Consider the following 14573-nt stretch of genomic DNA (forward strand, 5'->3'; position numbering starts at 1 on the left):
TATTATCATGAAGGTTGGAAAAAATATGAAAATTACTGAATTCAAAGTGTTGCTTTGTGGCAGCAGTGAGAAAGATACAAGAAATGTCATGTCTTAGTCTAACATCAGAGGACATGAGTTTTATTGTGAAGGGCAAAAGCGATTCTTCCTCTGCTAACGGATTTTATGCTTTTATTCTGAAGTCATGACTTCCTGAAGTTTCTTCCTGTGTGGCTTTAACTTGACGCCGCACTCTATCGCCTTTTTTAGCTGGATGAAAACTTCATTTCACAGACAAATTCAATGAGAAGGTGAACGGCGACCATGAAGCTCCGTTGAAAGGCGGCCAAAGAGTTTGGAGTAAGCTAACTGGAGACTGCAGGACCCCGTCGTTAAAACTTTTTCTTTGGTCGAAAACTGTAAGTTTTCCGAAGTTTCAATTAAGTTTTTTGCAGTTTTAAAAACAGAGTTACTGTTAACTGTTGACTTTTCCAGTCTTTACTAAAGTGCTTACTTGACTTTTATGGTGTTAAAAACGCTAAAGTCATCTTGTTTTCTGTTTAATTGGACTTGAAGCTAAAAACGATGTGGACGTGTTAGCTAACGTATTAACCCAGAGGTGAGCTTTTTCCCCTAACTTTTGCGTATTCATTTGAATATTGAATGTATTCCCTATGTTAATGGCTATTTAAGATTATACTGCACATATGGCAGCCTAAAGTTAAATAGCCATAATTGTGTTGAGGTATTTAGAATTTATTGTGATATTATAATTTGTATTTTCCTCTATTTCTACACCATCGGTGAACACTTATATAGAAAATCTCCCCGGGTCTTACTGTGATATTTCACTGCAGTTTTAAAATGTTATTTGGGGTTAAATCACCAGCCCATGCACCACACATGTGTTTAAATTCCATGTTAACAAAAAACACACGTAGATACTAATAATCCATAGAAGTGATAAAGTTATTAGAGACAGTACATTTTTTTTCCAAAGCATTGCAGTTTCTTTTAGTGCTTTTAATTGTGCTAGCTTTGTATGTGAGGACCCTTATTGCATCACATTTTATTTATGTATCCATAAATGTGCAGGCCAACTTATGAATCACTGTCGTGAACCTCCAGTCAGACTCAGTTTGGCGCCCAGCATCATTTAGAAAATGATGTAGGAGCCAGCACTTTATAGCTGATTCAGGTCCAGTGTCGGCTTTTTTCATCATCAGCCTGAGACTTATGCAGCCTTTGTGTGGGTAAAAGTCTGCAGTGTAGTTTTTTTTTATTCAGGAAAACCCCCACTCCTGAGGCACATGACCCCCTGGCAGTGCTCTACTCTCCCGATCTCCCTCTGGTGACGTCTTGGCCTGCAGGCAGATAACCTAAAACTTAACAAAGGATTTTATTTCCCTCTCTGTCAATAACCACATTTGTATTCTCACCTCACTCATTCAGCCAATGATTCATGTCTCAGAAAACCCATGCTGATGCACACTTGCTTGCACAGCCATATCTGATGTTACAGGAGCATAGTAAAACAAACTGCTTAGTGATTGTTTAAGAGACACAAATAAATAAGTCTAATCTCCTGGAAGCATGTTTCCTCAGGCAGCAGGCGTGTGCGTGTGCGTGTGTGTGTGTGTGTGTGTGTGTGTGTGTGTGTCAGTCAGTCAGTCAGTCAGTCAGGACAAAGTCCATTATTGGCCCATGGCAGTAAACTTGCCTTGCAATAAGATTTACATGGCACACTCCCCAAAGTTTTCTAGATTTAGATTTTGTTTTTCTTAAAGCCACGTGTCCAAAAATTCTACGGGGGCCTTTCTATCTCAGGCACCTTTTTTTTTTTTTTTTTTTTTTCTCTCCATGATATTTGCATTCCTTGCATTCTTGGTGCAGTTATCTTGTGGTAGTGTATTTTGAAAGAAGGGAGGTGTCATGTTGAAGCCACATGACATACTGGGATGTTTACATTCTTCTGAAATTAATTATAACGTCTTAATCTAAAACATTTGTCTCACAGGAACAGATTTAAAGGCTCGTTCCTCTCTAAATTCAGTAAAATTGATGCTAAAGGCTCCATTATGATGTGACAGAAGTAATATAGGAGCTCCTGGACTTTCAGCTTTTATTGCAGTGTGTGAAGGGATTGCAGGAAAATTGCAGTGTCTTTGCAAGAGGAAGACATTTCCCCAGAATTTGCCAGGAAGCACTTCCTGACAGGACTGAGTGAAGGTCTTCCTGAGCGTAAGGATGCCTCTGTTTCAATCCTGTTTATTGGAAGCGCTTATAATGGTGTGAGTAATACTAGGACTTCTGAGTTACGTTAGTGATAACAAAGGCAACAAACTGTAGTTTTTCTTGGCTTGCTGAGATCTCTTACTCATTTCCTCCAGAGCTTTTCTTTATTTTGACAATTTATTTTTCCCCTCTAGTTTGAATTCTGCCTGTGATGTAGTTTGGGCCACGTGGAAAAACTGCAATAACTTGGGATCAGAGTCGTGGTGCTACCATGTGAGGCTCTAAAAGACAAAGACTTGTTTGTGTAGCGTGTTGCGGCAGCCGGTGCTGCAGTGAGAAACCCAGCGCTGGTTTAGTGTCTGACGTTACTATGAAACAACCTGACCTCACAGTAGCCCAGACTGAAAGTTCTATGCACCATCTCTCAGGGGGAAGGGTAAACAAAAGGAGGGTGTTTTACTGGAGTTTTTGATGGGGCTTTTTCTTAAATTGGGTGGCACAGGAAGACCAAGAGCAAGGCAGGTGGGCCAGAATATTCAATCATAAAATGCAGTGATGACAACTGGTGTGGAAAAACATTAGGTGCAGCCCTGTGCTCCAGTGCACAAAAGCCTGCAGATGATTCTTGTACTGAATAAGTTTTTATAAGTTGATTAATGTCTTAGTAACTTTTGTCATTGTTATTAGCTGTCAGTTCAGCTCAGGAGGGTTCAAATCCGACTAAAACAAATGTTTTAAAAGGAATGGCAGCAATGTAGGTGTATTGGAGACGGTCTGTATTCAGTTATAGTTTCAGATCTGGTTATATTTGCAGTTTATTTTAGTCAAGGGTGATGGTGCTGAAGGAGAAGCGAATGTATTGATTAGATTACTTTTAAAGAAGAAGTAGTCATGAACTTATGGTAGCAAGTTATTTTAAACTTGTTCTCAGACCTTTGACCTAAAGTGTCACACAGATTTACAAACCATGAGCAAAAGTATCGTACAGCTGATTATGAGCAGGTCTAAACTTCCTACGACAAACTGGGTTGTAGTACTTCACCTTATGCAGCTTCTTATGCTACATTCTGAAATGCACATCTGTACCACAGCTGGAGGTAAGTTATAGGAGCACGAGGCACCGGTAGAGGCGTGTGTGTGTTACAGAGACCGACCATTCAACGTATGGTCAAGTAATCCCAGCCTATTTTCAGATGCTTCATCCCTCCCCCCTCCTCATTCTGTATCACTCCAAATCCATCTGGTTGACGTTAAAACCACCTCTTAGCCCCAGAAAAGTAGAGTTTGATTCTCTTACTGATTTCTTTCTTTAAAATTGAAAAATTCTTCTGTCAGATGGATTTAGATCAGTAGCATTGATTCCTTTTTTGGGGGGTGGAAACATTTATTCAAATGGCAAGAGCAGAACAATAAGTGAATGATGTCATTAATGCGGTTTTATAGTGTGGTTTTTATAGTGTTAGATGGCCTCTCAGACCTCCACAAAAAAGCTGTTTTTAGGCCTCTGAACATATGCTTTTTATCCATTGCTTTTGCAATTGTTGCCCTTTTTAAAATAAAAACTTTAGTTTAGAGTGAACTAAGGTTTGTGAGCAATTTATTCATGATGGCTATAAGTGGATATTTGCTTTGTAAAAGTGTATCAAAAGAGCATTGTTGAATAGGCTTGGAGTGAAATGTCCACCTCTTTCATAGAAGTTTACCCTCTGACTGGTCCCAGCAGATACGTACCCCTCCCTAAGCCTGGTTCAGGCAGAGGTCTCTTCCTGTAAAAGAGGAGTATTTCCTCACCACCATCAACAAATGCTTGCTCATAGAGGGTCATCTGATCACAGTCAACCGATGGGGTTTTCTTTCTAATATTGTATGGTCTTTAACTTAAAATATAAAGGGCGATTCTTGTGAAATCAAGTTAGAGGTTGTGTCTACTGTTTTTGTTTCCCAATGTTGTTTCTCCTGACACTGACGATCAAAAATTATGCAACAACCAGCTGGGTGTACAGAGCAAAGACGTTGGCCTAAGGAAAAGCTACAACCACTTGAAGCTGGCTCTGCATCGTCTCAGTATCATCACATCATCTCAATATGTGGGATAACAATGATGCTCAGTCCCACAAAGATATTTGTGGTCTTGATGGTATATTTTAAAACAAACTGGAGGCCAATTGTGGTTAAGTTTTTGCAAAAGTATGTAATGTGGACGTGTTTTCCTTCTGATCAGTGTTTTCCTGGTGTGTCTGAAAAGATATCTATGATAGTCGGGACCAAGCCTCTTCCTTCCTACTTAAGACAATAAAAAAAGAAAAAAAGTAAGGGTTAAGCAATTTCCTTAAACAGCTGGACACTATCTTTTTTTTTGAGGAAAAATTACTTCAGCAGGACTGAATGTTTGCATGTGTTTCAACTTTCATCAGGGAAGAATAGACTTTGGGCACAGGATGGATCATGTGTGATGTCAAAACAAACTACTGTGGTCAACAATGGAGCTCCATGGCACAGAGGAATAGGATATTTCTGGCTCTAGCAGATAGACAATACTTGTTTGTAGGTTCAGTTCTTTTCTGCGTGGGTTTTTTTTTTTTTTTTTTTTTTTTTGCTTGGGGTAAAATATCTGAATCCATTTGAGTTGCCTCCATGTATATGACACGCCAGCTTTTGTTTGTTGTTTCTTGTTGGCATTTTATCTTTTCCCTTCATGGATCAGTTTAAATGTCTTGGGCTTTGACATAATACAGTCCTTGGGGGGATTTAGTGTGAGGGAAAGAGGGTCAAAAAGGTCAGCAGGAATGTCACTGCCTGGTATTAGTGTTTAGTTTGTGGGAGAACTGGCTTGCTTAGGAATGCATGCAGTCATCACTCCTACGCTTCAGGCATCAGACAATATAATTTCATATGGACCCTCCTTCACAAGGCCACAGATGGACTCTCATCTTTAGGTTTAGCCATATTTTATATATATATAATTTATTTTTTAAATGGTTGACCTGTTCATCACTGATGTGAGTAAAAGTGGAAAATCCCTGACATTTTAAAGGCTTTGAGTCTAAAGAACGACCAAACCAGTTTTTACGGAAGGTTTCAGTGCCATCTATTTGCTGCATGGCCAGCACAAAATTGACTTTTATTTTCATGTGCTCATTTAATTCCTGTTTTGACTCTTTTCCAGAGATAAATTGACCTGGCATTTTGACTTTCATGGGAATTGTTACTAAATGGGATTTCACATGAAACTCATTCCAGTTTCGATGTGGCTTTTATCACATGACAACTCATTCTATTTCATATCTCCTCAAGGGACAAAAAAATGGGACCATTAAGGACAGCTGAACAGAGCATGAGTTAGGGTGTCTTGTGAAGGATTTCATTATTTACATGTTTATTTGTTTGTTTTTAAATTTCAAAAGTGTTTCCAGCAACAAATATGACTCTTGAGCTATATATTTCCTCCAGAGTTTATTCAAAAAGCATCCTGTTTCCATCAAATCACAGAGTAAAGCATAGTAGTAGCAGTCGTAGTAAGAAGTGCATCGGTGGTGTGCCTCCAACCTCATTCCACTTGGAAACTTTACAGTTTATATGGAAAGCAGGTTGTTATATCTTCAGATGCATGTGTCTGCATAACCAGGGTTCTGTTTAGATTCAAGCGTAATGATATGTTGATGTTGTACTACAAATACAGCACTTTGTATGACATTTTGGAACAAACCTACACCCACTTCTCTGCAGTTAAACCAGGCGCCAAAGCACTTAAGGCTCCTTGTTTTAACAGCAGACTGTAGCAAACCCAGCTCACATATTGAGGTCATTGGTCTTAATTAAGCCCTTAATGCCAATTTCTTAACCTACTGGGTATGACACTGTGACCCCACAGAGGGAGGAAATGAGGCAAAGCCACTAGTCCCCCCCTCCCTTTTTTACTATGCGATGTCTGAACAAGTGGGGTTACTGTTTTTATGTCGGACAGCTGGGCTCTCTGTGCCATATTGTTTACTATTTCAGTTCCTCTAAATCAGATTTTGTTTGAAGCGATAAGTGGCCAGTGCAAGTAAAAGAGGACATGTGATAAGTGTTTGAATCCACTGGTCATGGGTATATTGTCCAACTTTGTTATGGAAGTTTGAAATGCCGAGCATGCCGGAGCTACAAGGCCTGAGACCCCTGGGAGAATAGTGCCATTATTTTAGAGAGGAGCCTGGCCATGAGCACTCGTGACTGCCCACTCGCCGGAAATAAGGGCTTCTGGATAATAAGTCCTGGAAATCACTTTGTTTTTTGTCTCTGAGGCAGCCAGTTTTTTTTTTTTTTTGTTTGTTTTTTTTTTCTTTTCGTTTTTTTGTGTCGCCGACTGCAAGGGTAATTTGATGCAGCAGTCATTTGAAAAGGAAGAATGAGACCTTTTACTGTAACAAGATTAGTGATAACTTAATAATTTCTTTTTCAAGTGGAAATGTAAATGCATGCATACAGGCAGGCTTTCTGGTTCAAAACAGGCTATTGTGCATCAACAGTGCAATTTCCTTACCAGTAACTACAACAGGGACAAGGGTGGCATCAAAAATATATGTAAAGGACTCTTTAGGGAATTGCCTGATTCACCAGAAATGGCAGTTTACTGTTGTTGTCTTGCTTTTCTTTACTGGACATGTTAATTTTAGTTGTTTAGACGTGGCCTGAACAGTTTGCAAATTTGTCTGCCTACTCTTAGGAAGTGGCTCTCCAGTCCTGTTTTGGATCAAAACATCCCTCCCACCAAGTTCCAGTGTTTTCACCACAGTAGACTTTGAGACCTGGCATTTTAGGGAATACTGACATTCTTGGTTGAAAACATGTCCAGCGTGTTACATCTGCTATATTTTAAAAACTGTTACTGGGTAACATTAGGAGTGATGGTTGCACAAGAAAAGGGCCAGTGTATGCCCATATTGTTTTTAATGCAATGTCAAACAAATGACAGGACATATCATAATGTGGACTATTATATAAAAACGTATGGAATGCCTACAAATCCATATTTTATCCCAAATACAGCATTTTAAAACACTGGTTGTTTAAACTGAGGCATTTTACTCTTTCATGAAAAAAAAAATTCTCATTATCATTTGAATGCAGCAACATATTAAAACACAAAACTTGGGGCAGGGACAGCAAACGGCTGGAAGAGTAAGTAGTACTAAAGAGAAACAGCTGGAGGAACCTTTTTGCGCTAATTAAGTTAATTGGCAATGGGTCAGTAACATATTGTCTGTATAAAAAGAGCACTTGAGAGAATTGGGTCGAACTCACCTGCCTGCAGTCTAAATCTTTTACCGATTAACAACATTTAGCCATCTTTTTTTTTTTTTTTTTTTTTTTTGGGGGGGGGGACTTTCTTTGTAACCTCATTTTTAGCCATCAAAGTAGCCAAACAAATGCTAGACATTCATCCATACCCTTGTTAGCCTGATTCTGATTCTCACTTTAACTCTAAAACCAAGGTTACAAGTTTGCCAGTGTAATCATTTTTAATCATTTAGATTGTTTTTAAAAACAAACTGTTTCCAACAAAGATGACTTCAGATGTTTAATCTGTTCAGTCTTTGGTTTACTGTGACAAACCAGTCCTTCATTTAAAATTTCTTTTGGAAGAGTAGCTCTCAAGAGCTGGAGTTAAGTCTGCCCATCACACAATCACTTTTTGAACAAGCACAATTGCACACACATTCAATGAGTGTGTGCTTACACCTAAGCGTTTTTCTAAACACTGACATAAGGCCAACCCTGATGCTTTCAGGGAACATTTGTAAACTGTAGCTCCAGAAAATTTGTAACATTATCCAAATAAACACTGCACTAGTGTCATTAAATTTCTGAATTCTGTGAAGAGAAGCTGTCGGTGCTGTTGTCTTAGTGGCTGTTGATGATGTGATATGTGGTTTCATGTGGGCATGAAACACCATCTCATCACACGGTGTATTTAGAAGTTGTAGTTGAGTGCTGTTAAACATCTATTTAGCCAGATCCAGTTTGAATAGTTGCTTTGATGAAAAGTTGAAGAGCTTTTACGCAGTAATGGCAATACTTTTACCTCATGTGCAATACTCCAGCAGTTTGGGGGATGGCCACTTTTCAATCTTTTCTGTCTTACAACGATCAAAGTCTGTTTGTGAACTGATAACATAAAAAAGACTACTGCAGGCATAGCTGCAGACACCATATTTGGCAGTGATTTGATTTTGAAGTATATTTTAATGCCTTTTAGTTCCGGCCAAGATCCTTTATGGAGTTTCCCTTTTTTCTTATGCTTGTCTTCTCTTTCAGAACAATTGAACACAAGATGATGTCTGACGCTAGCGAGATGTTGGCAGCAGCCTTGGAGCAAATGGATGGGATCATAGCAGGTAACCACAGTGAACATTTGGACTCTAAGACCTGGGAATAGCACTTTTTCAAGTGGGCATGGTAAGCTATGAGGGTCTACTCACATCTGGAAATCATTAAATTGCAAATACAGAGTCTAGCGGACAATAACTTTACCACTTTTACCTGCAGTTTAATGTAATCCTTCTGAATATACATGAGTCTGAAATACAGCTGAAACCATGCTTTTAGTGGTCTGCCTCCACTGCATGAAGAATTAAAGTAAGTTTCCATTGTCCCTGCCGTGATGGAAACTAATGATTATTCAAGCTCTGTGAGTTTGGAATATAAACCTCTTGCTTGTGAGCTTTTGGCTGCACTCTGTATATTTGTGCTGCTGCAGATGAGCAGACCAGACTTCAGTTTTTGAGTCCCTACTTTTTCCACTGATGTGTGTAATTATAGCACTGACCTTTCCAATGGGAACGAGACGGCTGATCACATGATATCACCCCGTCCCCACTGTTTCCGCAGAAACCACAGGCATCATCAAGCCCTCATGCCCTGCTACTGTGGGGGAAGCCATGCTTGGTGGGAACATCATGCACTTGAAATCAGTTGGGATGCTGCCGCATTTGCTTCCAAATAAAATGCAGTTGCCACTTATACAGAGAGATTTAATTGTCTTTGTTATCTTATATTTTGTCTGATGGACACCATACAAATATTGTTTGCTCAGTATGTTTGCATGATTGTGGTATTCTCGCCACGTCGGCATTAAAGTATCCACGAAAGTACCTAAAAGTTATTATGACGCTTTAATTTGCTGAAATGTTTACTTGAGTAGGAGGAAAATGGCTTCAGAGGGAAAACCATGTGAGCTATTTAAACGAACATAATGGTCTTTGAGAATTTGATGGAAACCCCAATTAAAATGTTCTATGAAGGATGTGAAGAGCTGCAACTGTAACAGCTCTGAGCTGCAACAACCATTTTTAACTGTCATTAAAAATGGTGTCTCTGTGTTGGGGTTGTGCAGTTAATCAAATTTTAAATTCTGTTAAAATTTTGGCAAGATAAGAAGTTAATTGAGATGAAAAATGAATCATTTACTTAATTGTTTTCTAAAACTGCTCCTATGTTTGACCTTTTAGCACACTTCACGCCTCTAATTCACTCCGTGCCAGTCACCTCACTAAACTTTTTTTTTTCTTTTATCTTTTTTTTTTTTTTTAAATAATTCAATTTCATGGAATTAATGAAAAGACAAGGATTTTTTTCTTGAACTTTAATAAATAATTTTTTTCCAAATCATATTCTTAATGACAAAATAATCGTTAGCATAATCGAATACCCCTGTTCTGTACATATGCTCTTGTGAAAATTCATTATAGACGTTTTGTTTAATCTTGTTACATCATAGAAAAAGAACTGATACATTAGAAATGTGCACAGCTGTGCAGCAGTTAATTTAAAGCAGTTAAAAGGAGCTTTAGTTTGTTTATGCACCACAAGTTAAATCTTATTTATATTCTTTTTACCGCTGACCTGGAGTTCTTGCCATTTAGTGAATGCAACAAAACGCAAAGTCCATAACTCATATTAAATAATATTTTGCACTGTACATACTGTAACAAAGATTATCAACCCCAAAACAAGCTATATAAATGCTGTAATCTAGTTTGATGTATTTGGTGTTTACAGACTGATATGTTGGTGACTGTTTAAAGGCATCAATGCAGTAACAAAGGCAATAGCAGTTTTTAATGATTGAAAAGAAAAAAAAATTGGAATATGCAGCTGTATGAAAGTATGAGTTCACAAGCTATTCATCATGATTCCACCACTCCTGCAGATCAAAGACAAATGTAGATTTCATAACAACCTCTATATGTATCTAAATCCTCCCCCTGCACTTCGCCAGGCTCCAAGGCCATGGACTACTCCAACGGGCTGTTTGACTGCCAGTCTCCCACATCGCCTTTCCTCGGTGGCCTTCGGGTCCTTCACTTGCTGGAGGATTTGCGGGCAGCCCTGGAGCTGATGGATAATGATGAGAGGGACAACCTGCGGTGTCAGATTCCTGATTCCACTGCAGAGGGTCTGGTGGAGTGGCTGCACGGACGAATGGTAAAAAGACCCCGTGTAGGGTTCTCTCTAGATTTCTTTGTCTGGTCTTTTAGGTTGAAGTGTGATCGAAAAGTGTCGTGAATTTCTAATGAAGACTTCTCCTTGCACACCTCTGGACCCCTGTCAGTGTGATTGCTGTTTTTAGTAGGGGTGCAACGATACACAAAATTCACGGTTCGGTTCGGTTCGATACTTTGGTGTCACGGTTCGATATTTTTTTGATACAAAAAAAATGTTCATGCCTTTTTAATTTGTCATTTATTAAAATTATAAATATATATTTTAACTCAAAAGTACAGTTTTTAAATTTAACCCTAACCCTTGTGCGTGTTTTTTATTTTGACAGCGAATGTGCACCTGCGGACCACTTATGTGCAGCCCTGGTTATTTAGCTCGTCATATTGCAGCCACAGAAATTATTTTGTCCATGAAACCATAAAGCTGCACTTTCTTTTTGCCTTATAGTCTGATTTGTCATAACTTCTCCGTTTTGTGGTAAGCTTTTCTTTGGCTGTCACTTCTTCACCCTGACCTGTCTTATTTGGCTCAGCAGAACTAAAATATATATCTGTCTGTGAAGGTCATCGTAGTCAAATATATATCCTGCTGCTTTTACACACGCACTCACATAAGCTCAGCGATTCTCTGCGCGATCAACCTCTCACATGTTTAAGCTTGCTGCGGGAGATTTCACTTGTCATGTTTGCATAGTAAGCTAACGATTAATAAGACGATGTCAGAGGAATTGGTGCACAAATTATCATCACTCACAGATCAGTGCTGTCATTGCAAAGTGAAAGCAAAAAAACAAGCGCAAATTCAAACGCGATTTCAATATGTCACATATTGACAGTGGCTCACCGATGCCAATGACATAATTACCCAGCTACATTTCTGAAAGAATGCAAAAGCATTGACATGTATTTTTCCTTCCTACAATAGCCCGACAGGCAGGGCAGAGATAGATTTTGGTAGCCCGACTGAAAAGATCGCTAGCCCTGTATCTGATTGAGGAATCACTCATCTTTGGAAAAGAGAGATGTATTACAGAGAAATGTCTCTTTCCAAAATAAAAGCTATACTATCCGCTTCTTCTGGGCTATATTCTCAGCAGCATGAGGAGAATCATGTGCTAACGGCAGTCTAAATGACTCGGCTAAAGTTAGTAGCATCCTTGCTTGTTTTTTTTCTGCTTCCACTTGTCTTTGCACTAGGATGATGTCGGCGTAAATGTGCAGTCATATTCGTTGTGTTCCCACTAGTGCTTTCAGGTTAATCTCGTTGAAATGACCTTAACGCCACAACACGGCAAATCTCCGTTAACGAGCTACCGCCGATCGCCCCGTGCATGGGGCTAGACGGCCAACACGTTAACGAGCTAACTGCGCTAACACACTAGTTCCCACCCATGTAATTGAGCATTGCATGGCACATCCAACATACTGTTTTACTTTAGTGCATGACTCGCTTACCTTCAGGGTCATACGTCACATGAAAACCAAAATAATTCCAAATGCCAGATCTGAATGAGGGTGGGGGAGGTCCATGTTGCAAGGAGAGCTTAACTTCTGTCTCGCTAGCTTGCCCTGCGCTCTTCCTTCTGACGACGCTGTCTGTGTTGAGCGCTCAGTGAATCTGCGTTCGACTACTCCGCCTAGGCTGCACTGTCGAGCCTAGGCGGAGTAGTCGAACGCAGATTCACTGAGCGCTCAACACAGACAGCGTCGTCAGAAGGAAAGTTGATAAAATAAATAAAAAACTTTGTATTGTTCGATACATATGCGTACCGAACCGAAAGCACTGTATCGAACGGTTCAATATCGATACGAATATCGTTGCACCCCTAGTTTTTAGATCAGTGAGTGGACCCCTTGCTGCTCCATGAGGTTTATGAAGTTATGTCATAGATTGAGGTGATGGAAGCCGTATCTCTGTCAAAGATCAGAGGGCATGACTCAGGTCAAAGGCATGCTTTATAATTTTATTTTATTTTTTTAACGTATAGAGTTCTGCTGTAAGTCTAAGGGAGGTCACTCCCTTTTTTGGCCACTACAATCTCTTGTTCGCTACAAGCCCTACTAGCCAGGTTTGTCTTCCTGTGACTTTGTCCTGATCTCTGAAGTTCCAGCTTGCGTCACTGGATATACAAGTGCTCAGATTAGGAGTTTTAAAAGATTGCATCCGTGCTGAAAGTGATCAAGAAGGAGTCTACTTTGATGTGGAAATGAGCTCAATTTAAACCCAGCCTTTTAGAGAGGTGGCATACATCTTTGGTCACGCCTTGCAGTTACATTTGGGAGTAATAAAGGTTATATATGCCCCTTGAAGAGACTTTTTCATCATCTGTCTCAATTGCATCTTAACCTGTTGAGGTCATTTTGAGTTTATTGCTTTCTTGTTGGATCCATTTGCTCCTAGTTTTGCATCAAATGCAGTTGATTCACCTGAGGATTACATGTGGATAAGTATGAGGAAATGAAAATCTGCTCTTCTTTTCTTGCTTTCCTGAGCAGAGAGAGTTGCTGCAAACCTAAAGGCCGTCGTTTGATATTTTTGATTTATTTATTTATTTTGTGTGCAGAAATGAGAAAAACCCGTCACTTTGTGCATGGTTCGTATCTTTGCACAGCGCAGATTTAGCCTGGGGTGAATTATCCTCTATGCTTTTCATCTCTTGATTGTGCTCCTTTGCCCTTACTGTGACTTTGTTTATACTAGAAGTAATGTTTTGACAGGGTGTGTGAATGATGGAGTTTCTATAGGAGCCTCCCTGCAAATAGTTTCCATCATAAAAACTCATGCTGACTCTGTGTGAGGCTCATGTTTTTCTTCCTTCGCTCCCTCGTCTCTCCATTTGTGATATTTGAGAAAAAGTTTGCTTTTCATTCAATTCTGAAATCACTTTCATGTGAGAACACTGATGACCATCACATTTTCCCGAAAGTCTTTAAACACGTATCAATTCATTCCTTCAAGGGAAAACCATGTGACTGAGTTATGTTTATACAAGAAAACAGTGTGTAGTTTATCCATTAGGATATCCATGTAGCTCAGAGCTGTGTATTTTAGTTTGCTTTTCCCAGGCAGATCTACATTTCAACATAATTTATATACCATCTCCCGATTTTATGAGCTCTTATATTTCAAGAAACATTAACTTAAAGCCTTATTTATCTTGCATTGCAAATGCAGCTGTTTGCTCAAACAATACAGATCCCCTTGTATCATCTCTTATTTCAGACCAACGTCCACAGCTCCGAAGCAGTCGCCCAAGAGCGTCTGTCACGACTTGAGAGTGACAAAGAGTGTCTCATTCTTCAGGTGCGTGAGCAAAGCTCTCTGTCACGGCTGCAAAACAGCCGAGCAATTTGTCTTGAATGTGCAATTAAGTGTTATTGTGGCTATTAGCACTTGTGTTATTAGTGGGATCAAAGGCACGCTTTCAGTTCTTTTTGTAAGCTTGCAGCATGTTGCCAAAATTAAACAATAGATTTGGAAGAAATCTGGTGGAAGGGAACAAATTATTATTTCTCCATTCTTATTTTAAGCCACAGTGTCGCTGCATGTGCACTAAAAATTGCTTCTTTTATGAATTCATGTGCTCGGTTCTGTTAGTACAGGCCCAAATATGTCTATTTTTTCCTCCAATAGTTGTAACCTTTATTTTAACTGTTAGGCAAATCTGTGCAGGCATTTGAGACTGTTTACATAAAATACACTTTGTGGCAACTACATTAATGCTAGAGGAGGTCTCAAATAAAATGACACTGTGTCTTTGAGGGATGTTCATAGAACAAAATCAAGATCGAATATGTGACATGAATGTTCAACAGGCTACTTTGGCAGAAAGTGTTAAATTGAAAACGCCTTAATCAAGTGCTCATGATTGTGAC

The 14573-nt window shown here is 39.3% G+C and overlaps 1 protein-coding gene across 2 annotated transcripts in view; it reads left to right on the forward strand.

The window, feature by feature from the left end:
* Nucleotides 1–278: 278 nt before the first annotated feature.
* The window catches only part of ppfibp1a (PPFIA binding protein 1a), a 29738-nt gene continuing 15443 nt past the window's right edge, over nt 279–14573 (forward strand). For both annotated transcript variants that reach the window (XM_085376816.1, XM_085376817.1), the window contains exons 1-4: nt 279–398; nt 8512–8591; nt 10475–10680; nt 13921–14001. In XM_085376816.1, the coding sequence (XP_085232942.1) occupies nt 8528–8591; nt 10475–10680; nt 13921–14001 (351 nt within the window). In that variant the 5' untranslated portion in view covers nt 279–398; nt 8512–8527. The remainder of the gene's footprint in view (nt 399–8511; nt 8592–10474; nt 10681–13920; nt 14002–14573) is intronic.

The sequence above is a fragment of the Diplotaxodon limnothrissa genome, linkage group LG17 (genome assembly GCF_057381915.1).
Source record: "Diplotaxodon limnothrissa isolate DT_005_m linkage group LG17, D_limnothrissa_male_GT1.1, whole genome shotgun sequence".
NCBI lineage: Eukaryota > Metazoa > Chordata > Actinopteri > Cichliformes > Cichlidae > Diplotaxodon > Diplotaxodon limnothrissa.